Here is a 26527-nt window from a genome sequence, read left to right as displayed (position 1 = left end):
ATGGTAAAGCAGAACAAATGCAATGAAGGCTTTCCTAGACGGAAGACATCAGTAGATTTGAAGCTTTAAATCCTACATATATTAGGAAAGATTTACGCCCAAATTTCTTCCATCCCATCCACCCTCACTGGGAAAATACTTGTGATTGATGATCACAACCCCTTACATTTTCTTTTGATAGGTTCAAAACCCCTTTACTTTTCATTTCTGTTAACATTTTGCTTGTTCAGTTTCTTGTTGCTTTTGTTATATATAAAAAAATGATCTTATTGCTAACTGCATTTCTCTTGCTTTTGCAACAGAATTAAAATTGGAAGTTTGACTTGCTACCAAATATAATACCATGGAGGATGCAACTAAACAAAGAGAAATACAATAATACACATGATAAAGGGCAACAAAACAAAAGAGGATTTGGAAAGTAAGCATTTCTTCTACATGATAAAATATTGTGAGTCAAGATACAAGTTCATCATAGCAGCTAAGATTTTCCTCATTTTACATAGCTCAGAACCAATCTCACATCCCTATCTCCAATGGCAGCCATAGCGTTGGTCTCAAACTACAAAAGTTTCTGCCCTAATACAGCTTACCCAATAGACAAAAAGAAAAAAGAAAAAAAACCTCACATGAAAAGTAATGATACAACAACAAGAAGCAATGAGAAGGACCACATTAGGGTATTACAAGTTTCTTGCCAGCATAGATGGTGTCCCCTTCAAGCCCGTTAGCCTCCTTAATTGCCTCAATTGAGACCTATGAAGCCAAAATATACATTCAATATGCTACCATGTCATCAACTGGTAAATGAAGATTTTTGTCATCTTTTTTTTCTTTGGAATAAAGGAGAAACCAATATTCTAATAAAATACTCAATCTTTCACATTTTATATGACGGCAAGATTAAAATGTTAGTAATTTGATTCATATAATATTTAGTGATATCGGAAAAAATATTAAAGAAATAGTTCAATAATTGATTTTGACAACGGAAAAGTGCAGCACAATTTAAAATTTAAATAGCTTAATGAATTTGAATTCTTAACAATTATAAAAAGCATAAAAAATGGAATGGTGAACATATGGAAACATCTCAAAATGAAAAGAATGTCATATAAATAGAGATAGAGAAAATAAAACGAACGCAAACCCCATATTGTCTAGAGAGCCCCCAAAGAGTGTCTCCCCGCTCAATCTCTATTACATTTTGTGAAGCTTCCTTCGCTCTTTTCTCCGCACAACAATTCGGTTTCTAAAAGAGCCACAAAACAAACACATTTATAAAAATAAACTTCAAATGATTGAACATAAAAGTTAACAAACGTATGCAATTACAAACGAGTCAACAACCTTGACAATGGGCTCAGGCTCTGGCTGGCATTGTTGAAGCACTTGAGGCTGAGTTTGAAGTTGAGCTAACTCAAAAACTGTTGCCTTTACCTCACTGCTTTGACTATTGAGGTTTGGATTATTGAAAGGATTGACGGCTTTGAGAATGCTCATTGCGATTCCCGAGAAAACCACGAACCCTGCTGCCTTTGCTATCGTCTTCTCCTTATTGTTATCGTCATTATCCTTGCCGTTGTCGGATCCATTTTCCGACGGCCGTCCATTTTCCCACATCGATATAATGTTCCTCATCGATCGATCTGTACTACGTCGTATTGTTGGAGTGTTTGGTTTGCGAGGGAGGAAAAAGGGGTTTTAGGGATTTCGGAATTCAGACAGAGTACTCAATGTGACTGAGGTTTGAATTTCGAGGGAAATCAGCACGCGCTCAGATTACGCGCTCTCTGCCTCTCTTCACGAGTTAAGTCACCTAACCATTTTTGCAACTAAAATCCTGTATCTCTGAAACATTTTCCCCTCAAATTTCTAAAAGTTTCTCCTTATCCCCTCCAAGTTCTGAAATTTTCTTATCATCTTAAAAAGTTATTGGTAAAGTTGATGTCATATGACCAGAAGGTCACGAGTTCGAGCCTTTTACAGAAATATAAGATAAAACTGTGTATAATAGACATTTGTGATCCGACCCTTCCCCATACCCACGCATAGCGAAAACTTAGTGCACCGGGCTGCCTTTTTAAAAAACTTTAAGATTGTGTCTAAAATATTTGTAAATCATTTCGGAGATATATATATTGATGATAGAATAAATAATAAATATATATTTGAAGTCATAAATTTATTAATTATAGGATAACATATTATACTAGCTATAGTCAAATACTTTGAAGAATTTAAAGATACATGTTATATGGAATATTATATTATGATATTTTTGGTGAGGTATGAGACGAGCAAGCAAATATGTACATGGGCAAATGTCTCGCCTCTAGATTTTTATATTTCATGATTATGTTGGGGTGTTTAAAAATTGCATCATCTGTGACATGTCCTTACTTAACCTTTAAAAACATTCTTTCTAAATACTTACAATATTAAAAATAATTAGATATGATTTAAATTCTACAAATTAGTCACACTAACTTTGAATAAATAAAAAATATAATAAAAATTAAGACGGAAGAATATATCACAAATAATTCCTTGTTGGATTGCCCAATGAAGGACACGGGCATTTCACTCAACAAATAAATAACCTTGTACTTTTATTCATCTCGGATTCGATTAATCAAGATTCTCGTCCTATAAAGCCCATTATAGGGAGAAGCTTTGTTGGAAATTTTTCAGTTATGTCAGCCCATAAGTAAGTTAGTACAAAAATTAGTCAATTCATAAAATATTATCAATATTAAACAATTAGCTATTTATAGCAAAATAAATTAATTTTTTGCTTTTTTGAGTGTGTGTTGTTGGAATAGATTAGATAGATCTTAAGGAGTTTTTTTTTATTTTTATAAATTGCAACTTCTATTTTATTTCCTTCCCATAAAAGAGTACATGGATGGGGACTTAATACCTTACCCTCTAGTAGATCATGAGAGTTTATAAGCCTAAACTCTATTATTCTATTACCATGACTATTTCTAGTTTGCGTAAATATGAAACTAAAATGGTAAGGTTGCTTGCGTGCTGCTGAATCTTGATTACGGAGGTTCATTATTAATTTTAGCTGCCTTCATTTGTCTAACCCTGAATGAAGCAAGTTTCCACTTGTCCAGTTGCATAAGTCCCCTAACCTGCTTTGGTAGATCCTCATACCTAGTGAAAATAAGTTCTTGTCAGTGTGTGTGACTGATTGTAGCCAACTTGTCCGCAACTATATTAGCTTCCATGTAGCAATGTTGCATTGTTATATTCCTTTCAATGATAATTCTCTTGATCTCTTCTGCAATTTGTATAATTCTCCATGGTGTTGTTGCTCCCTCATTCACGCATGAGGTTATCAGTTTGGAGTCTGTCTCTGCTACAATAGCGTGTAGCCCCCTTTGCCAGCATTGTTGCAGTCCATAGAGCATAGCCTTACTTTCTGCCAAGTTGCTAGTGCCTGGTCCAATGTATATAGAGTAAGCTCGTATGAATTTTCCATTGTTATCTCTAGTGACTCCTCCAATCCCACAGTTACCATCAATGCAACTACTATCACTATTAAGTTTGATAGCCAATGCCGGAGATTTTTGCTATCTAACCAATCTATATGCCATGTTGTTAATAGGTTGATCAATCACTTTTTGCAGCTGGCCCCAAGAGGATTGCATCTTTATTCTTCCAAATTTTTGTTTGATCAGTTCATGGAGAGTGTAAGATATTAAACTCTCTGATCTACGAGCCGAGGGAATTTCTTTTCCATATCTGCACGCACATATCGCTTTTCATAATTCCCATATTATCAAGGCTGGTAGGACCTTAATCATGAAAGCTGCCACTATATTTAAGGTTCTATGATTTCACCATTTGGCTACTAGTAGACCCAGATGCACATCTGTTACTTTTATTCCAAAAGGACCTGCAAACCTTGTCCAGATTTCTTAAGCCAAAATTCCTGAATAGAATAGGTGGTCCACTATATTTATTCCATTTATGGAGGTTGACAACAGTAACATCTAGCTTGGATGTTGTAACCAAATCTTGCTACCTTCTCATCGGTTGGAGCTCTATCGTTTTAGGCCCTCCAGGTTATGAAGGTCATTTTAAAAAGGCATATGCTTGTTCCATATTATATTGTTTAATATTCCTTAAGTTTTCCATTGTCTGAGACTTTCCCATGCAGGGGAGACTGAGAAGCTCCCAGTTCAGCTTGATGTCCATATCACTCTATTTGGTAGGTCTGGGTAAAGTCTGATTTTGTGTTGGTCCATTATATTCTTGACTGAGTTTGGTATATCTTCAATTATTGCATCATACTTCCAGTTGCCTCCTTTTAAGATATCTTTTAATTGGACATCTTTAGGTTTCATTCCTGATGGTAATAGTTTGTACCAATGACCTTGTTTTGACCAATTATCATACCAGAAAGAGATTTCCCCCTCCTCTAGGTAACCATTCAATGTTTTGTTCCACCTTCTCACCAACTGCACACAAAGCGTTCCAACTGCGTGATTGCCATAATCTCCATTGATAAACTACATGGTGTGTCCTTTTGCAGTATTTAACTATCATAAAATCTTTTCACAGAGAGTCCCTAGTTCTTAGATTCCATCATGCTTTGGCTGTGAATGAGTCATTTATATCTTTTAAACTTCTGAATTGGACGCCTCCTTCTTTATAGAGATAACACAGAGTTTTCCATGATATCCAATGGTGTCGATCATTTCTGTCAGAACCTCTCCAAAAGAAGTTTGCTAGAATTCTCTCTATTTGTATGAAGACCCTTTTGGGTGGATTTACTGTTTCTAATAGATGCATAGGTATAGTTTGTAAGACTTGACTAATAAGAATTGACTTCCCTCCTGTAGATAGTAGCTTATTTTGCCACCCTTTCACTCGACTTGTCACCTTATCTATTATTTCAGAATAATATGTGATTTTTTGTCTACCTGTAATTAATGTGCAGCCCAGGTACTTTGTGTGGAATTCCTTATATCTCATTCCCGTGATACTCTTTACCCTGGTTATAACACTTAAGGAGGCTCGGTCTTCAGCATGAAACGACTTCTACTTTTGTTTATTTTTTGTCCATAAGTGTTCTCGTACACGGTTAAAACATTCATAACCAGCTCCAAGGTTCTTCTGCGCCCACTAGTAAATAAAATTATATCATCTAAAGAGGCTAAGCGGTTCACCTTTGGCCTATGTCTTTCCATATGGAAACCTGAGTACCTCCTCCAATTTTGAAGGTTATTCAACATCACTAAAAGAAGCTCTGCACTCAATACAAATAGTGAAGGTGAGACAGGTTCACCTTGCCTCAGTCCATTATATGATTTAAAGAACCTAAATCTTTGGCCTTTAGCTACCAGAGAGTACCAGTTGCTCGGAATGTGTGTATGTATTAGCTCCAACTATTTGTCAGAGAACCCCAATTTCTTCATTAGACTACACAGGTAAGACCAGTCGACCATGTCGTAAGCCTTTGCCATGTCAAGTTTTAGTACTACATTCCCTCCTTTCTTTGGTCTAGATGATTATTGGAGACTATTTTTTGTAAGATCCGCGTCAGTCAAGCATTTAACATCTTTGCAAATATCTTACTCGAAACATTACACATACTAATTGGCCTAAGTTCTAATAGTTTTGGGGGGAACTCCACCTTTGGAATCATTACTAGGCAAGTGTGAGTAAAGAATCTCGAGACAGAGGCCCTTTGAAAGAAGGAAACCACTGCATTGTATACATCTTCCGCAATAACTTTCCAGCATCTTTCATAGAAAAGGGCATTTAGTCCATGCGGGCCTGGGGCACTTTCTGTACTAATAGAGAAAACATAATTTTCGACTTCCTCCAGTGTAGGTATTGTTGTCAGCATTTCATTGTCCTCTTCTGTGACTTTTGGTGTTAAACAATCCAATGCAGACATATCATCTGGCGCTTCATTGTGATTAAATATTCCTAGAAAATGTTCTATTGTTGTTGTGGCAATATCTTGTTCACCTATTCTCGTTTCTCCATTATCATCCTGATTCTCTGAATGTTGAGTCATTTCCTTCTTCCTTTTATTACACCATGAAAGTATGTAGTATTCTTATCTCCATCCTTCAACCAATTTGCTTTCGCTTTTTGTCTCAAGACTACATCCTGAATTTTTAAATATTGATAGTAGTTTGCTTTCAGCTTATTTAGGTCTCACATTCTCTTGTCTGTGTTATTCAATGTCAGTTCTTCCTCTAGATTCTCAATTTCGATTTCTAGTTTCTTAGGCTCCTTATATATATATATATATATATATATATATATATATATATATATATATATATATATATATATATATATATATATATATATATCCAAAAGTTTGTAGACCAGCAACTCAATCTATGGCAAACCTTCCTTAATTTCTGATGAAGGATCCACATAGGGTTACCTTTATATGTTCCTGCCACACTTCTTAGACCAATTTGATAAAATCTTCATGCTCTGCCCAAAAATCTAGGAATTTGAAGTATCTTGGTCTAGTAGTATCTGATGTCTTCATGTTGATTAGTAGAGGTGCATGGTCTGAACAAAATCTTGCTAGATGTGTGATAAATGTTTCATTTAGTGTATCTGCCTACCATGAGTTTATATGAAGTCTGTCCAGTATTTTTCATATTATTTTGGTTGGTCCCCTGTTGTCACACCAAGTGTATTTAGCACTATAAAAACCTGCATCCTGCAACTCACAATCATTTATGCAGTTCATGAAATCGATGTTTTTGCTTAGGCTATATGGTCTTCTCCTAATATTTTCTTCTGTGATGAGAATTACATTAAATTCACCTACAACAGCCCGTGGCCCTTGTATGTTGGATTCCCAAGCTCTTAATTCATCCCACAATTATCGTCTCTCACGTGTGGTACATTTCGCATACACTACTGTCACATAAACTGGCGTAGCTAATGTTGTAAGAGTTATTTGACATGTCACCCGTTGATCTGAATCTTCTAATATATTCACTGATACATCTGATGACCAGAACAACCAAATTTTATTTTTGTAATTTACGCAATAATATTGTAAACCTAATTGTAATTTGTAGTGTTCAATTTTTGTAGACCTTACCATTGGTTCTTGTAACGCAATAAAATGTATTTTGTATTGTATTTGTAAAGTTGAAGTTTTTCAAAATCTTGTTGGGACTCAATGCCCCTAGTATTCCATGAAATTGTGTTAATCATTAGAAACATTAGGGGTGAGGTCCTTTTTTTCTGGCTTGTAGCTTTAGGTGATGGTCCTTTCATTCCACCCCTTTTGGCTATGATAACCCTTAGGGGAAAGGTTATTGAATTGTGAAATTTTTTCTTTCACTCCATTTCCTCCTGCCTATTCATTCTGAAAATTTAGCATTCGTTGAGGTCTTTATGCATTCTCATCATCCGATCTGATTTCCCCTTCCTCTTCGGTTAGGTTAACCATTTTAGCGTCTTGTGTTTCCGGGACCTTCTCATGATCTGTATTGTATGTGCCTTGCCGCACTTTTATGTGTGAAAGAGGGTCCCCTGATATTTGGGTTGGGGATTTTCCTGGGGTAAGTTGACGCACTTCAATTTCCAAATCCGTATTTAGTCCAACCCATCCCTTATCTCCTTGTATCTCTACTGTTCTTAAGTTCAGAGTTAGAAATTGGTCACCACCGTTTAATTCCGGACTAATTTAAAGCTCAAGTAAGTCATTTTGAAGAGAGATCTTGGATTGGAACCTCTTCTACTTCCTTGTAGCGATTTTCTTCACTTGATCCTCCTTAACATTGATCAGCCTTTGGCCTGCACTAAGGTCCTGATCTTCAAGTTGATATGGTACTATTGCAACATTTTTCTTTGTTTTTTTCCCTTTCATAGTCACTCCAGCCTTGCTCTTATTTTTTTTCCCTTTCTCGTTGTTTTTCCTCTTTGTTGCTCGTCACTCTGTTATGCCTCGGTAGTTTTCTGATTTTCTCTAATGGTCTTCTCTACATCTATCATTTCTGAGTGAACATTGATTTCAGTAAGCCTCTTTTACGTTAGTTGTTCATCTACCATATTGACTTTGGCCATTTAACCTGATGGATTGGTCTTCTGAGTGCTCCCATTATTTAGCTCCCCATTCCTGGTATTTTCTTTAGCCTTTTTCCTGTTGTTCTTTGAGTTCTTTACTTCAGTCCATCCACCCTCATCCTCACCCATAATATTCTTAGTTTATTTGGTTTTCTGTTTATCATTTGTCCCTGGTTCTTTGCCCTTTGGCTGTTGCATCCTACAAATCGCGTCTGAATGACCCTGAATGCGACATTAGCATAATTCCGGGATATTCTCATACTCGATTTGTTGATTGAATATGTCTAGTTCACCGTTATCATCCACAAGTGCCACTTCTACTTCCTTCAAATTTGGTTTTGATAAGTCAATCTCCGCTCGAGCTTTCGCCGTAGTTGGCCTTGTTCTTGTCACCGTAGCCTTGTCTAGATCTATTAGAGGACCAATGGGCTATAGAATTATTTCCATTGATGCCTAGTCGTGGTAATGCTATGGTAATTCAGGGAGCGTCACCCAAATCGGAGCCAAGGTTGACTCCATATCCGCTTTGAAGTTCCTGGTCCATCGTTGAATTCTCATGGTGGTGCCACAAATTTGTATTGGGCGTCTACCATAGAACCTCTTGAAATCCTCTTATTCCGTGAAATCGATGAACACATGCCTCCAATCATAGGCCCCAATTTTGTTCGATTTGTTCAGGGGATAAGTTCTTTTGAAACCATCCCTTATTTTGTCAATTTGGGGACGGTTTCGAGAGAATTTTCCAACAATTGTCCACTTGCACTTTTCAGCCAGTAATTCATCTTCCTCTTTCAAGAAGACTACTCTCGCTTTCCCATCAATTAGTTCATAAGGCTTGTGTTCTAATCGTACATTCTTTCTGCCTGGCCCGTTGATTTTTCCTTCAACAGCCGCAACAAAATTGAATTGTGTTGAAATGTTGTTTTCACTGTTCTTATTTGGGGTAGCTAGGCGCATCCCCTGCTGTTCGTCGGTGGCCATATGGCCAGTCAGAGCCGCCTTAGTGGGTAGGGGGAAGGAATTTGGGTTGATTGTTCTGTAGGGTTAATTGGCTAATATTATCAAGGAGTTTAACTCTCAGTTTTGTGATGATTTGATAGAGTTTGAGGTAATTTGAATTAAAAATTAGAAGTAGAAGATAAACATAAAAAAATATGATATATGTATCACATATGTATTAGGCCAAATACACATGCATCCACCTAAATTTGTCCAAAAATCTCACTTAACACTCAAACTAAAACCATGACCTATTAAACACTTAATCTTAGTTGAAACTGTGTCAATTTAACGCGAGAAGCTGACATGGCAGGAGATGTGCTTCTCACTCAAATTGAGCGCGTGAGCAATTTAAGCTACAGTACATGTTTTTGCCGGAAAATACAAAATTTCACCGGAAATAACTTCTTCTTCCAACCCATTTTTCCAAACTCCTTCCTTCTTCATGCCGTCCTGTTATTTTGTCTAGATTCAAACTATTTTTTCATTCTTCCTGTCAATCCTCACAATAATTTCAATTGTAATCCATTTTCTGCTCATCCTTTTCAGCCATAACTGAATGGAAGTTGATGAATAACATAAGCAGCCTATGAAGAATTTCTTAATCACCACATTTTTTACCATATCCCTTAAAAGTAATTTGACGTTTAGTACGACTTATTAGTGATTGAGTTGGGAGAGATCAAACACAAAGGAGAAAGAGACATAGAAGCAATTTAGCAGAAATTATCAGAAGCCAAGAGAGAAGCTGGAATGGTGGTGATGGAGTCACATGGCTAATCAAAGAGACATTGGATCAACTTCGACGAAAAAAATGGAGACTGTCGGATTTTTTTTAAAGGATATCTCTCTCTCTCTCTCTCTCTCGTGCAAAAAAATGGAGTTCTTCTTCATCATCTTTCAAATACTATAGACAAAGCCATTTGCCGGAAAAGACAAGTTGTTGCTGGAAAGATGAAATATTATCAGATTTTCATTTCCGATAAACTCTTCATGTCTCGAGCTTTCTTTTTTCTCAATCTTTGAGTTTTTATTTGCTGACATGTACTTTTTTTCATTGGCTGTATTTGCCATGTCAATAGCAAGTGTATTCACGCACTGAAGTTGGTTTATAATTGTCAAATTTGTGTTCAATAGGTACGGTTTGAGCATAGATAAAATGTTCAATAGGTCATAGGTTTTGTTTAGGTGTCTAAATAAATTTTTGAAGATATATTTAATGTGTCATCTAATATATAGGCCAAATACATATAGGCCCTTTCAATTTGTTCTATTTTTTCATTTAGACACTTTAACTATTCTTCGCTCCTATTGAACACTTGAACCTAAGCTCAAGTGTGTCAATTAGAAACAACTTGCTGACGTGTCACGTAGCATGTATCTCACTTAAAACAGAGTGCGTTTTGCTGGAAATTCTGAATGTTTCGCCGCAAAGATGATTTTCGGGTGACAAATTTTGAAGCCGTTTTTTACTAATTCCGGCAGCCACCATAGTCACTGCTGCTACCACTCCCTGTATCTTCTTATCAAATTCATACAGTAGAAAGTTTGGAGAAATGGAATCACTTTGATTTACGGTCCTGGATCTCTAGTAGATCTTAGAAAAATCATTTCTTGCTCATTAATGATGTGATCCACTATTTTTATAAAAACATCACGGTGTTATATTATCAACAGTTATTATTAGTGAGAAATGAGAAATGCAATTCCAATTAATTGCACTCATTCTGGTTAATCATTGGTTTTTGGACAGATTATTTCAATTCAATCTTTTTATACCAGAATTAGTATCTTCTTCTTTCACCACGGCCACTGCATCCCATTACTGCAGTTTAGAAAGGCAATTTAAAACATCAATTTCAGTGTTCCCCCTTCAAGCTATTTTTAACAAAACCAGCAGAAGCTGGCCACCAGCTCCCCCCAATTATTCTCCATTTTCTTATGCCATTTCCCAATTCTTCATAACGAAAAATAGAAACCGAGAGACAGAGAGATGTGCAAGGAAGTACCCAAATCAGAGAGGATTCTTCTTTTCTGGAGTAAGGCAGCACTCAACTTTTTGTCAAAAGATTCCGGCCGGCCTTCTTTTTTCCGTTACCGTCAGTCAATGTCACTTTTTCTGTTTAATTTCAGACTTTGACCCTTTTCATTTCTTCGCGTACGTGTCAGTTTTTTATTAGTTTGATCTGCCATGTCAGTGATGAGTGATATTCACGCACCCTAATTTGTTTAGAGTCGCCAAATTTGTGTTCAGTTGGCTCATTTTTGGTAGAGATCAAGAGCTCAATAGCAACAAACCTTAGTATAACTGTCCAAGTGAAAAATTCAGGCAAGTTTTAGGGGTTGTGTATGTATTATATATCTATGTATACATGTTTGATGTATGTAGTAGAAGAATTTTTTGAATTCGATTTTAACTAAGAATTTTGATATAAAATTATTTCAAATCACCTCCAATCTTTTTCAATTTTTGTATATTGACTAATCTATATATTTTCAATAAATTTCAACCATACCCGTTGAAAAATATCTCATTTTACTTAGATTTTTGGAATCCTGTATAATTTCTTTGCTACCTTATTCATGAATTTTTTTTCCCGTCTTGCATCTAATTTAGCTGATCATACTTAAAAATATGGAAGTAGATCTTTGCGTGTGATTCTTGGAGAGAAAGAACCTTTATTTATTTTTATATGTAATGATTAATTTTGGTAAATTTATAATTAACGGCTAGAGGTTGATAAGTTAGGACTTATTTGAAACATTTCCGTAAGATTTCTTATATAATTTATAATGGGAAACTTTGGTCGCCAAAATTTCTTCATTGGTGGTTGCCTATACCTTTCACAAGATGTGATACAGATGTTTACAAGATGTGATGACCCAAATCCCAATGGCATAGTCAATAATGCAGCCTTTTGTTGCCCAATTGCTAATACCTTAGCAATTGGTCCAAGACTCCAAGGGGAGTTGGACAAATGATAGCAATATTTTTTTTAATTTTAACATTGTAAATAATCATGAACGTTCGTGTACAAATATATTTTTAGTTATATGACTATCTTATTTTATACATAAAAGATTTTCTATCTTTTACATATAATATATCTAAAAATATATATATTTTTAATTTCAAAAGTGTAAATGGCCATGAAAGCCCATTTCCTCCGCACAAATTATGCTATCCAGAACCAAAAGCAAAGCCATTAAACAAGCATTAATTCCTTTTCAATTTTTTCCTATCACATTACATGGTATAGAAGGGAAGGAGAAGAAACCAATGACAGTGGTAAGAATAAAGAATTAATGTTGTTTTTATCTTCATTAACCTTTACTTATGCACCTAACAACTTGTTTGGATGGTTGTTATCTAATGTATTGTATTTTATTGTTCTTTAAATATAATGTTTGTTTTGATTGTTACTTAAAATCTTACTGTATCGTATTGTTAAATCTATCGTTTCGTAACGATAAAAAATGCCGGTATGGTGACGCCGTTTCCTTACTTTTCTCTCTCATCTTGCTCTTCCTTATTGTTAAATAATCATATTTTATTATTTACCCTGCTTTTTTATATAATAATTCTACTCCGTATCTTATTTTTCTTAATAATGTTGCAAGTTTATTTTTTATATTGTTGGTGCATGACATCATGAAACGACGGCAAACGATGCAATCTATCCAAATATTATATTTATGAAACAACACCATATAATATAATACACTACAATACGATACGATACATTATAAAACGATAAGTAACAACAATTCAAACAAGCCGTAAGAATAAAGAATTAATGTTGTATTTATCTTCATTTACCTTTACTTTTTCACCTTGTTCTATTTTTTATTTTCACCTTCTAGGCTTCTACTAATTATGACAAAGAACTTCAGATGAAGCGTGCAAGTAAATTCCTCCACGTTAAGACACGTGTCATTGCTTACAAAATCACGTTCCGACCTATGCCAAGCTGCACAAGATTCATTCTAAGCCTACTCTAGATTCTTAAAAAAACAAAAGGTTCTCAGCTTGCCATCTCATCATTTTTCCTTAATTTCTTTTTATTCAAAAATTTTCCCTCCTCATAAACTTAAATAAATTCTTCAATTACACGCTAAAAATATCCCAACCTTTTCCATTATTTCTGCTTTCTTCTTCTTCATTTTTTTTGTGTATCTTTGATCCATTATTGGCTTACCTCTTGATTCTTTAGAAGCTGTCAAGCTGTAAAAAAATGGCTCAATTATTGTCACCTGTTTGCACAGATTCCCTCAAATTACAAAACCCACTGCAGCTTTTCTCTTCAAGAAGTAAATGGCCAATTTTGGCTAATAATTTTAATAATTTGAATTGGAGCTCAGTTGGTCATTCTGGGAAGAAGAGAAGATTAGGGAGAATCAAAGTTGCTTATCAAGATTCCGCAGCATCTGAGGAAATTGCTGATGATTACTATGGTGTTTTGGGTTTGGTAATTTACAACCTATTTTTCAACTTTCACTGTCTTATTGCCTTTCTTTCCAATCAGTTAGTTCTTAATAAGAGAAAAAACATTCTTTTTGTGTAAGTCCAGTCATTAACTTTCAAAAATCAAAATTTTACTCTCTTTTTTTTTTGGCTGCCTTCATTGCCTTGTGTCTGGATATGCTAATTGAAGTTCTTTTTTGGCTTTTCATATTGTAGTTTCTGTGATTACTTTCAACAAAATACCATTAACCAACCTCAAATAATGGGTAAATTTTAACTGCTTATTCAGATGCTACTTTAATCCTCTAAGGAAAATATACTATCAGTCTATATTAACAAAAGGTATGTTAATTATTACAGTACTTTATGAAGAAGCTGAATATGCTGATGCAGACATGGCAATTGCACATATCTAGTATAATTTGCCTGTTTCCTTTATCGAAAATCCGGTACTATGCGTTTCAGTAATTAGTTAATACTAGTGAGGCAAAACCATATTTCAATGCAAACAGTAATTGGAGGTTATACTATTAGCTACCTTGTTAACTTTTCGTGGTCATTATGTTGCCAGCTTCCTGATGCTACACCCACGCAAATAAAGAAAGCGTATTATAATTGCATGAAAGCTTGTCATCCAGATTTGAGTGGTGATGATCCTGAGACCACGAATTTTTGCATGTTTATCAATGAGGTCTATGAGGTGGGTGTTTGAATATTTGATAATGCATGTACTTTGTGTTGCACTTCAATTGCTAATCATTGTAGCACTTTAGATTCTTAGTGATCCTGTGCAAAGGAGAGTTTATGATGAGATCCACGGGTACACTGCCACAGCAATCAATCCTTTCCTGAGTGATTCATCAACGAAAGATCATGTATTTGTTGATGAGTTTAGCTGCATAGGTATTATGCCTCAACTTTATTTGTTTATTTATTTTTTAAATTTCACTTCATATCTCTTTCAGGTAGCTAATTTTTTTTGGAGTTAGTTCATCTCCATGCTTTTAGTTTTGTTTTTCCTGGGACTGAATTCTAAAAGTCATGTCTGTACTAATGAACGAAGCTGGTTATCGGTCATCTGATGTGTTAACCACCTCCAATGGATTTGCAAAGCATGCTCTTTTACAAGGCTAGAAAAGCGAGAATGTTTGACGTCTCAATGAGTCTGGAATGCTGAAAGTAATTAGGAAAAACTGCATAGATTTTGTATAGTTTTAGTGCAAAGCATTATACTATCAGTTATGATTTGTTTCTAAATTTGTTGACCTCTGTTAAGGAAGTTTTGTCAATTCATTGATATACAAAGAGAAAATTTGCAGCACCTTCTTGAAAAAGTATGATTTAGAACACATCTCTCTCCTTCACAGGCTGCAAAAATTGTGCCAATGTTTGCCCAAAAGTGTTTGGCATTGAGGAAGACTATGGAAGAGCTAGAGTTTACGATCAATCTGGAAACACTGATTTAATTCAACAAGCTATAGATAGCTGGTAGGTTCTTGCTTCGTGGATGTAGCTGCTTATTTTGAACTTCTATATCCATTTTGCTAAAGGCCTAATGTAATTTTGTTCAGTCAAGATTCAAGTAAAATAGACATATACAGTTATTATTTCCTTTATGGTCTCTCAATGTGGTATGATCCTGATGCAAATCAAGTAAAATTGCAAAAATGATTCTGCAGATTCGCAAATATAAAGTGTAACTCTATAGCTTATATATGTGCATGTGATGCATCTCCTATTTCATCTTGTTTCGTTCATTTATTTTGTTTTGCCGCTATGAGATGTTTCCAATGTCATATTCTTATTTTATAGAAGGTTTATGACACATCCTATGTGTTGTTATACATAACTTGAGACTTGAGTCAATAGAGTATTAATTCAAAATGTGTATCTCCTTTAGACTGCAACGATTATACTATCTATTTCGCCTCACTAGAGTATTAATTCAAAATGTGTATCTCCTTTAGACTGCAATGATTATACTATCTATTTCGCCTCCCTTAAGAAGTTATAAGCTGGACAAATAAGCTTGAACTCTGCAGCTTAAGCTCTTGAGAAATGCATAGGAAGAGTGTCTGTTCGGAAGATAGACTAATGTAAACAAGTTTGCTTTAAGTGATGGACATATCTGCACTTTTAGTTTTAACAAAGATTCTTATGCTATATTAGGCTACTTTTCCAAAAGGAAATGAAAGGACACTTGATTTATGTATCTATATCAGATGACTTTGAAGTTCATCCAATGGAAAAGAAACTGATACATCCCAAATTGAACTTGTCCGGGGGCTGCAAAATCAAAAATGTTGTTTCTTCCTGAATATGGAAGATTTAACTAATCCTACTCTAAAGCATTACTTTTTTCTGTTCTCCTGAAAGTTACGTCTTATTTGTCGATTCCACAGTCTTAGGATCCTTAAGTTGTGTACTTCTGCTATTTCCATCTCACAGAATTTGTAGGAGTGAACGATATTGCTAGTCAAATTACTAGTTCTTTCTCTTTGCAGCCCAGTTGATTGTATCCATTGGACTTCTGCTGCACAGCTATCTTTGCTTGAGGATGAAATGCGAAGAGTAGAAAGAGTAAACGTGAGCTACATTTCTCACCTAATTTGGCAATTTCATGTCCAAAAGCACATCCAGTTTATATTCCTTATGATTTTGCTGCACTAAAATGCTCGATGACTTCTTAAATTGTTGACTGATGGATTCTACTGTGAGCATGTGTAATTCTTTTGATGTCAATAACCTATATTCATTCTTTTTGTTGACTGAAATTGCATAGTCGTCTAAAAGTTTTATAAACATGAAGTAGTCGGATACTGCTTTTATTAGCTCATTTAACTCTAGGCAAAGAAGTTGTAGTATTCGAAATACCTTAATTCACCTAGGCATAGTGAATTCACTAATCAGGCAAGCCCAGGGTTAAAAGACCATGGGTAAACTGCTCCTTATTTTTTGAATCAGCTAAGTTGGTGCCTATAAATGGAATATGAGTTTTCATCTCCAGCAGATATGACACACTCTCTCTCTTGGCTTGAGATCTTTTTGAGTTGCTTGAAGCTGAAATGATTTGTTGGTGCTGTAGGTGAATGTTTTAGCAGGTTGATATGATATAAAAGGATTATGTGGAAGTAACAGTCAGTTATTCAGACTAGTTGCAGAGGGATGCTTTTGATGTATTTCACTCTTTAAATATGGAAATAAATGTTCTACTTCCTCTTTATCATGTTTGGAGATGGTATTCTGTGATCTGTGTCTAAATTATCCAAAAAATTTCTTAAGTTTCTGTTCTAACAAGCTTCTAATGACTCTATCAACTAAATGAATATGCTGCTAGACTTTTCAAATTACTCGATCTTGTTTGATCTTCCTTTTATCTTGGTATCACGTGTAACATGTGTATTTTATGTCTCAATAGGTTGCCTTCATGCTTTCAGGAATGGGTGGTGGATCAGTGGATGTTTTCAGAATGGTATTTTGTTATTCCGTTTTATGTCTCTTTTGATGGTTCATTTTATCAATATGAGTTTAATCAATAATTGACATCATCATGATATTTTTGGCCCTGAAAATGTCCATAGTTTAATTGCATCTTACAGTGTTCCAAATTTGTGTATGATGGCTTTGAATGATCTATCTTCTATTTTAGTATCTTTTTTGAAATCCACATTCAAAGAACTCTGAGAAGCAGTTGCAGTTGGACTGTATTCTAAGCTAGAAATTTTTTATGCTTCAGTTGCAATGATATTGGAAGAAAGGATAATAATGTATTTAGCTGTTTGAACTGTACCCCTAAGCTAGAAACATTTGATAAATTTAGCAAAAAACAACTAGGCTGTAATCAAATAGAATTATTCAAGATCGAAAGCTTGAGAGATACACCTATAAGATATCTACTTTAAAGTGACTGATTAAATGTTTCATCTTTGCCAAATATATATCTAGAATATTTTATGAGCAAATATTTATTGTCATTATATTGTGAAAATAGAAAGCTGATTCGCCAAGAGAATTATCCATGAATATATATTTTCATGCCAGACTAAATTTGAAGAACTCTATTATCATAAATTATCATGACTGATCAATTTCAAGAAATCACTGTTTAGGACATATGTTCAGAAGGAGTTAGTCACTGTCTAACTCTAGAATGAATAGGATATTGTTCAGTACATCTCCACGAAAAAGATAGCTATATCTGGCTTGCATGCATTGTATAAGTTCTTATTTTCTTCTTTTTCAATATCCCCTATGTGAAAATTGAAATAGTTTTTTTTTCCAATGATATCCACAACTGTTCTGTTCTTCGATTTATGGAAACCACCAGTAGTTCTGTTATCTTGTTTGGACTTGTTGGAACTGAGATTCTTAGCCTCTGGAAATCAACTTATCAATTTGTTTTTGAACCTGTTCTAATAATGAAGCTATGTGCAGTTAAAGTTCAGCTAATTATTTGCTCTTCTCCAATTCGCTTTACACATTTGTATAATGTCAAAACACTTTACGATGCAGGCGAGCATCCGGTGGGAGAAACGACAATCTAAAGTCTTGGTAAGAACTACTGGCCCAAGTTTAAAGTATATGTCTATACTACCTTGTAATATGCATATTTAAATTCGTTTGTTTTGCTTCTGTTCAAAAATCTCGAATTGATTGTTAACCTATATTTCGTGATATGTTATATGTCACTGTGCACGTGGTCCATGTTGCAGATGGTTTACTTTTATGCATATTCCCGACTTATTTTGGTTATTCATGCATTAGGAAGTATTGATTTGTAATAAATTTAGGCATGATACTGCAATTTCCTCTATTATTTTGTTCATCATTCTCTCCTTTTGAGCAGTGCATCTCCGTGGTTATATATATTGCTTTGAATTTTATTTGTTTATGGGAGAGTTACCATAGTGGTATATTGCTAGCAATATTGGAAAAGGTGGGCTTGTTAGTTTGTTTAGTAGGGGGCATATAATGTTGTTTCTACGCGGATTTCATACTCGGATTTTTGCTCCATTGATAGCTGTAGCATTGTGATTAGATGGGAATCTGGTATAACGTGTAAGCTATCGCAGGAACAAGCTAAAATCAGAATGATGAAGAAGAAAGATTCTGAGAAACCTGAATCGTACTGGGACAACTTATGGGGCAATGCTAAAGACTACGCAAACACAGGTAGCGAAAACAAACCTAAATGAATTTGCTAATGTATACTATCTCCACATAACCTAATTTGGGTTGGTTGCTGCAGATGAAGAAGTGGAAGAAAGAACAAAACGAGCTGCAGCAGCTGCTCGAAGATGGAGAGAATACTCAAGGAGAGGCGCCGATAAACCTCCTACCTTTAAACTTCCAGAGGCCATCTCCAATGACAATTGACATACTACTTCCTAACCGATTCTCTAGCATATGGTACATGCATCTCACCTTTGTAATATATGGTTGTATATGATTGATGCATTTAGATATAGTCTGTTCATGATATATAGTCGCGGTGCCTTCCCACCTCAATGTAATTATGTATACCCAAAATTAAGCTTCGTATGTAAGATTAGTCATAATTCAATAAAAGTTATATAAGGAGAAAATGGAGAAAACCATAATCCAACCTGTGTACTCTATGCATGTTATTCATGATTGATGGTTCTATCTGATTACCTTAGAACCCCCTCCCCCCCAAAAAATAAAATAAAAAATAAAACACCCCAAAACCCAGGCAGGGGCGGAGAGACAAATACGGGTTCGGCCGAACTCGGTCCTTAATACTTGAAGTCGTGGTTCCAAAATCCAGAACCCATAAGGTTGGAATCTTAGCCTCGCCTCCGAACCTAGGTGGACCTTTTGCAATTGACAAGTTTATATTAATATGTGGTTGGTATTTTTAAATGATACTTCTTTGTCCTATATCTTATCCATCATGCAAATACAAATGGAAGAGCTAGAATATCCTTTAATACTCCCAGTTGAAAGGGTGAAGCATGACTCAAATTTGAGTTGTTTTATAAAGAGCAGTTTTTCAAATCTAATTTCTTTTCACTACTATTTTGTATGTTGACTTTGGTAAGTATATTTAACAAAAGAAATCCTCCATAATTTTAACATGGCTATTATTTTAAGTTGTTAAAGCATATTGTTTACCTACCCCGTCTATGGGGCCTTTTCTATTGTTCTCTCCTATAGTTGACCCTTTTTTAAGATATACACATTCAGATTCATAAAATTTATCTCTCAGCTGTAGCCTGTACGATGCTTCTGTAAGTATTATCATGATATACTGCTTAAATGTTGTTTACCCGAAAAAACGGATAGAGTTGAATTTATGCGTGGTTCTAAGGATACGTGGTATAACTTGGTGCAAATTAAAAAGATAAGTAGAAATATGTCGAATATTGACTGTAAAAAATGAATGAATATAAACTCAAATTGAGTAGAGAATGATTTATAAATAAACGAGATAAATCAATACCAAAAGCCCCAAAAAGGAAAATATTAGCTAGATGCTATGTAAATCTCAATAAATTTCCGAATATGAGAGTGTATGAATATATGAATGAATCCGTGAATGAATCAAAATTGAGTCCCGTGAATCAATGATAACTTACTCCTAATATAGTGGATGAATCCTACTTTGGATATAATTAAAAATACATAGTGAGGATCCCATGATAGATTAATTAATAGGCTTTTCCTTGATTTACGCCGAGATTCTCTCCCCAAATGTAATTATAACGGCTCTTTGGTCCCTTGGCTCAATCTCGAACTCGGCCGCTCTCGATCGTGATCGACCTCTATTCGTTCGACCTCTATATGAGTTCGATCTCGGTTGATTTCGGTCTCGATCGGTCTCTATTTGCTCGACCTCTTTCTGGGCTCGATATCGATCTTGGCTGATCTCGACCTTGGTCGGTTTCTAGGGCTCGAACTCAGCAGCCCGACTTCACTTCATAGCTCGATAATGATGAACCTCGATCTATCATGCTCCAATCTTGATTAATCACACGAAGGGCAAACTTGGTTTTGACCGTATACAAATATATAATTTTGACTATCAAAGAAGGACAAGAAAAAGTAAAAGAAAAAAAAGATTTGCAAAATAAGATGTTGAGAACTTTATAAAAGTGTAAGGTTTTCTTCAGTACTTGGACTTGTTGGAGAGTGAATTTGATGTTGTAATTTGTTATGTCAAATTAGAAACAACCTCTACCTTGAAGGTAGAGGTAAGGTTTGCACACACTACTCTTCCATGCTCCACTTGTAAGGTTATACTGGATTTGTTGTTGTAATTTGTTAGGCCAAACTGGTTGTCGCAGTCATAGTTCACTATTTGATGTCTTAATATTAATAATTGTTGTTCAAATTTGTCATCATAATTCTTATCTTTTTCTTGGTGGTATCACTTTCACTTTCACATTATTGGGTAGGAAGGGAGGGAGAAGCTTATAATGTTGTGAGCTTTAAGTCAAGTACTTGAAACTTCATGTCAACTGAAATAGTAGAAGCTTTTGGCACATTGTCAAATAATGCGATAACATAAGTATAGCTTAAATGGAGAAGTAATGATTCGTATAGTCGGCTTCAACAAATTGGTAGTAGTTGTTGTAGTTTGTTGGATTGTCAAATAATAATGAAGCTCGTGTTTTTTGACATCTTTGAGCTTACAACAAATTTGAAAATTTTCATGACAAATTATGCAAGCTGAGAAGCTGTATGTCGGTAAACCCTTTTAGCTGTTTAACTTTTATCCTTTTCTTTTGATTCTTGAATTTCATTTCTCCATTAAATCTGCTGAAAATAAATCATGGCCAGTCTGTAAATATTCCTTGTCAAACCAGAAAGTGTCAAAGAGCATCAGATTTTTTCCTCTTCTAAATAGCTGCCATATATGCGCACTTGGAAAAGAGACCTTTTTTTTTTTTTCCTAAAAGGAAATCTTGTAAAGTTTGTTGTATATACGTGTACACGCACATTCACGTATATAACTGAGCATATATTATTCGAATCGCATTAGCGGTTGTTTAGTACACGTTGGTCTAGAAGAATAAAAAAAATTAATTTTAATCCAGTAAGATATTTTACACACTTAGGTCTTCTACAAGGTAATTTTGTATAACGAACATTAATAGGTATCCTGGAAAAAAGATGTGGTAACTAACTTGATATAATAAACTAGTAAAAAATCTTTAAACGTATATAACTTATACTGTATCTAATTTCTATTTGATTTTATTGACCCTTTTACGTACTAAGCACCATTAATTGTAATATTACATTCAAAATAACAACACAATACAATGGTAATTACCATCCAAAGAAGCTGTTAGTTACTCCAATCATTGTTCTGTTAGGTGGAAAGTCAAGTCAATTAGTAACGATTTGACTGATTCACGTTGAAAGTTCAGTTAATACGTTTTAGTTTTATTCACTAATGTCGTTGTTATTTAAGCCACCTCAGTTTTCTCTCCCAATGTGTTTGTTAAGTACAAGATAATTATCACATGGACAAGTAGGGGTGTCAAACGGGCGAGTCGGATATGAGCGGGTCAAAATTGATAATTTTAAAAACAGATAAACTATCCGACCCGATCCGTATTTGAGACGGATAAAAAACAAGTTATCCGGCGGATAATATGGATACATGCCTTCTTGAATATGATCACTTTTGGGAGAATTCATAGTTTCCCAAACTTGAGTAACCCTCAATTTGAGGCGTTACAAATGTAAAAGTTAAACACATTAGTTATCCATTGGTTAATCATTTTCTAAATGAATAATATGGTTCTTATCCATATTCGACCCGTTTTTAAAAAGTTCATTATCCAACATATTTTTTAATGGATAATATGAGTAGATAACTGTTTTCTTTTAACCATTTTACTAGTTCTATGGACAAGTAAGTGCATTCTTTATTGATTGATAATTAGACTAATATAATAAGCTAATTGAGAGGTAATAACAACATTTAAAGCAGAGATGAAGGTATACAATGGATTGGTGCATTCTTTATTGATTGATAATTAGACTAATATAATAAGCTAATTGAGAGGTAATAACAACATTTAAAGCAGAGATGAAGGTATACAATGGATTGGTCATATACGGAGGCAGGATATTTCGATTTATGTTATTGTGTCAGTTGATGTGATATATTTACGGAGTTTAGGGAACATGAATTTTTCTAGCAAATACAGTCCTGTTATATATTCCACTCTTTATTTTTACCAAAGCATTTATCTATGTCTATCACAAAAAAAATAGAGTACTAAATTTACTATTAATTCGTCCACAATTACTTACTATATAATAAACACGTTAAATTACAGTATTTTTAAGTTTTGTGTTCAATTAAATGGAGGAAATAGACTAGGAATATAGGGAGGATATTCCAAGATAAATATCTTTTGGATGTATCTAGAAAGTTCTTGGCATGAAGGGTACTTTGATATGTGAATATATTATAGATAAACAAAGAAAGTCCACGTATAAAAGTCAGTATTGGTTGGTCTGCACAATGTTTTGTTGCCCTCTCGTCGATGGCACTCATTCAAAAATTGAATGGACCAATTCAATTTCTTGGAACTATTCCGGCGGCAAGTCTTCCACTTTCAACCAAGAGGTTCTGAGTTCGAGTCATCCCAAGAGCAATGTGGAGAATTTTTGAAGGGAGGGAGCCGATGGTCTACTCTACCCAGGATAGAAATAAGTTTTGTGTACACACTACCTTCCCAATACCCTACTAATGAGATTATACTGAATTGTTGTTGTTGTATTCTCCCATTTGATGATTTTGAAAAAAGAAAACATAAAAGCAAAATAATAATAAGAAGAAAAAGAGAATAGGAGGAGCGGATGTAGATTTTGGAATGGCTTAAACAGTAACAGGCAACCAATGAGTATTGGTATAAGCTACTATATCACTTGTGATTCCTAGATGTTCTTATTTTAAAATATAATTTCGGGCAATGGTTTTCTAGGTCGAGTGAAAATCAAATAACATCCTAATTCATTTGTTAGTAAAGGTGAAAATAACTTGGTGATTTCCTTTATCTGTATAAACTTTGATTAACAAAATTATTCGGTATAGTATCATGAAATAGTTAAAGAATACGCAAACTAATCGGAAACCATTTTCTAAAGATAAATTCTCAGGTTGGATAGAAATCAAATCTAAATATATTTCGCTCCCATTTGGTCATAAAATTTGTAAGCTTTTTTTCAAATATCTTTTTGTTTATAGATTTTAATAATTTTTCGCTGATTTTGAAAATAAAACTTTCAAATCACAAAAATATTTTTAGAGTAATTTTTGAAGTTTTTTAACCTCAAATTCTTTTCAAATAAAATGTATATTCAAACACAATTTCAACTTTCAAAAATTATTTTTCTCCTAACTTTAACAACTCATTTTTTCAAGTTTCAACCAATTCTATCTCTGCTACTTCTAGATACAAAACTTTCTAAGATGGTAAATTGATAATCAAAATCGAAAACGATTCAGTAGAAGAAATTAGCCATACAAATATATTACAATTAGACCACCAAAAAAAAAGGTAAAAGCAACTCTACTTGCAATTTCCCCTCATTCTCCTTTCATCATTTTGAAGTTCAGAGGAGGGGAACAATGCCATTTACTATCTCACAGTAGAAGCAACAGTATGAGCCCAAAACCTAAGCTGATCTTTAATTTCCATTTCATTTCCTAAAACTGGATTAATCTTCCAACTTTTGAGTGGATTTTTCTCCATTTTTTTCTTTTCCTCCCAAACAGCCCATGCTTCAGAAAGATGAGGCCTTGAAACTGAAGCTTCTAATTCCTCAAATCTCATATTCTCTTCATTTTCCCTTCCCAATCTCCTCAATCCAGGAAGTATTGACACCAAACTTGAATCTTTATCTTTATCTGAAAACTCAAAACCAAGATCCATAAACCCTTTTAACTCCTCAAACTCTAACTCTGACAAACTTTTACTATTATTACTCTTCTTTTTTCTCCTTCTATAACTCTCTTTACTCTTAACACCTCCTTCAGCTGCCTCAGAGGAAAATACAGACTCATTATATTCTTTCCCAGAAAGAATTGGCTGAAGTTTAGGCTCAACCAGAACAGATTTTGGTGAGTTTTCTGAATGAAAAGTACTATCTTTAGAGCTCAAACATTGGTCACTTTGAGATCTGACTATAAAAGTTGGAACTTTTGAAAGTTTTGGCTGTTCAAGAATTTGTTTATTGGATTCAAGATTTGGGTTGCTGTTGGTTTTGGAAATTCCTGAAAAGGGTTGTTTGGGTTTGAGTATTTCAGATTCAAACCAGTAAGAATTGAAGAGGTTAAGCAATTCTTCAACGTCCATTAATGTCGGCCAAAAAAAAAAAGAGAGGTTTAGAGATAGGTTAGAGGTGTAGAGAGATATTCTGAAATGATAAATTACTAGTAGGGAGCAATATATAGGTCTTATTTCAAACTTTAGCAATTATGTTTATGTTATTAAAGTAATACACGTTTATCTTTTAAACTGTTCTTTTGAAAAGCTCCTCTCACCAAAATAAAGGCATTAGGGGAAAAGAGAAAAAAAAGAAAAACTATTTTTCTTTTATATTTTTATTCATTATTTTCAAACTCTTTAGAGGGAAAGAGGACTGAGGCGTCGGAGCTTTTGTCGTCACTAAGTTTGAGTGTAAAAGATACTTTTTCTTGTACAGTTGTACCTAATAAAAGGTAAAAGAAACCAATGTTGTTCTTAATTATTTTGTTTAATTTAAAGAAGGATTCTAATGTTATTCACTCCTTCATTTCAGAATTTTGTCCCATTTTACTGCTCAGAAGTTAATTTGACCTATTTTTGAATCTATGTCGGACATAAGTTAATTTAGTTTACTTTAAGACAATAGGCAAAAGTACTCAACACAGAGAAAGATCCAGAATTTAAATTTTATAGGTTCCTACAGTAATCTCAAATTAAAATACAATAATAATAGGACCAATGGACTGGATTTAGAGCTAAATATTCTTATGCATTTAATAAAAATTTTAATACAAAAATAAGATTAGGCAAAAATTATAAGGTTCACGTGAACTCCTGAATATTACACTTGATCTGCCCCTAAGGTAATTTTTCTAATTTGTTAAATATTTTGATAAAGAATTTCTTTCTTGACTATGGGAAAAATATTAGCAAAGGATTAAGGATTAATACTTGGTATTATTCCTCATGATATAGGTCATGAGTTCGAGTTATAGAAACAGTAATTAATGCTTGCATTAAGAAATTAAATATTCTTATGCATTTAATAAAAATTTTAATACAAAAATAAGATTAGGCAAAAATTATAAGGTTCACGTGAACTCCTGAATATTACACTTGATCCGCCCCTAAGGTAATTTTTCTAATTTGTTAAATATTTTGATAAAGAATTTCTTTCTTGACTATGGGAAAAATATTAGCAAAGGATTAAGGATTAATACTTGGTATTATTCCTCATGATATAGGTCATGAGTTCGAGTTATAGAAACAGTAATTAATGCTTGCATTAAGAAAGATTATTTATACAGTCAACTCTCTCTATAACAACCTTATTTATTCCGATATTTTTTGGCGTTTACAGTGAATGACTTTTATACACATATAACAATATTTGACGTTTAAATATATTTTGGCTGTTATAGATAAAAATTATTCAAAAATTAATAATATATTATTCCTTTTCTCATATTACATATAAAAGATAAGAAAATTATTCAAATTTAAAATCTCAAAGGATATACATATTTTACTAGTTAAATATTGAAGAAAGTTAATACATTATTAATAAATTCATAACTAAAAGTATAAAGATTTAAACTCTAGGGCAGATATTTTAAAGCTACCTAAAAAAATTCAAGACTGATGGAAGAACTTTATAATTATAGCTTGTTTCTTAGATTTAATTTTCTTACTAGCGATATAATGCTTGAATTGGCGAAGATTCGTGTCCAAATTTTCGGCAAAAAGGTATCCAATA

At 34.0% G+C, this 26527-nt stretch overlaps 3 protein-coding genes across 4 annotated transcripts; 1 reads left to right on the top strand and 2 right to left on the bottom strand.

The window, feature by feature from the left end:
- Nucleotides 1–413: 413 nt before the first annotated feature.
- Nucleotides 414–1853, bottom strand: LOC107785582 (uncharacterized). 2 transcript variants are annotated; one of them, XM_016606919.2, is made up of 3 exons: nucleotides 1351–1853; nucleotides 1145–1252; nucleotides 414–756 (listed from the first exon to the last, which is right to left on the bottom strand). In XM_016606919.2, exons 1-3 carry the CDS (start codon nucleotides 1639–1641, stop codon nucleotides 676–678), a joined length of 480 nt encoding a protein of 159 aa, XP_016462405.2. In that variant the 5' UTR covers nucleotides 1642–1853; the 3' UTR covers nucleotides 414–675. The 2 variants fall into 2 exon arrangements, with proteins under 2 accessions (XP_016462405.2, XP_016462406.2); XM_016606920.2 differs by having other exon boundaries at nucleotides 1151–1252.
- Nucleotides 1854–13169: 11316 nt separating this feature from the next.
- On the top strand, nucleotides 13170–19131 carry LOC107785583 (uncharacterized). The gene is made up of 9 exons (XM_016606921.2): nucleotides 13170–13541; nucleotides 14109–14237; nucleotides 14311–14440; nucleotides 14905–15025; nucleotides 16042–16123; nucleotides 16956–17009; nucleotides 18050–18088; nucleotides 18610–18709; nucleotides 18786–19131. The coding sequence occupies exons 1-9, from the start codon at nucleotides 13308–13310 to the stop codon at nucleotides 18911–18913; spliced, it is 1017 nt and encodes a 338-aa protein (XP_016462407.1). The 5' UTR covers nucleotides 13170–13307; the 3' UTR covers nucleotides 18914–19131.
- Nucleotides 19132–24162: 5031 nt separating this feature from the next.
- LOC107785579 (uncharacterized) lies at nucleotides 24163–24879 on the bottom strand. The gene has a single exon (XM_016606917.1). It carries the CDS (start codon nucleotides 24877–24879, stop codon nucleotides 24163–24165), a length of 717 nt encoding a protein of 238 aa, XP_016462403.1.
- Nucleotides 24880–26527: the final 1648 nt, after the last annotated feature.

This window comes from Nicotiana tabacum, chromosome 2 (assembly GCF_000715075.1).
Source record: "Nicotiana tabacum cultivar K326 chromosome 2, ASM71507v2, whole genome shotgun sequence".
NCBI lineage: Eukaryota > Viridiplantae > Streptophyta > Magnoliopsida > Solanales > Solanaceae > Nicotiana > Nicotiana tabacum.
The sequence above is the reverse complement of the archived record's forward strand: the minus strand, read 5'-3'. Positions and strand labels throughout refer to the sequence as shown.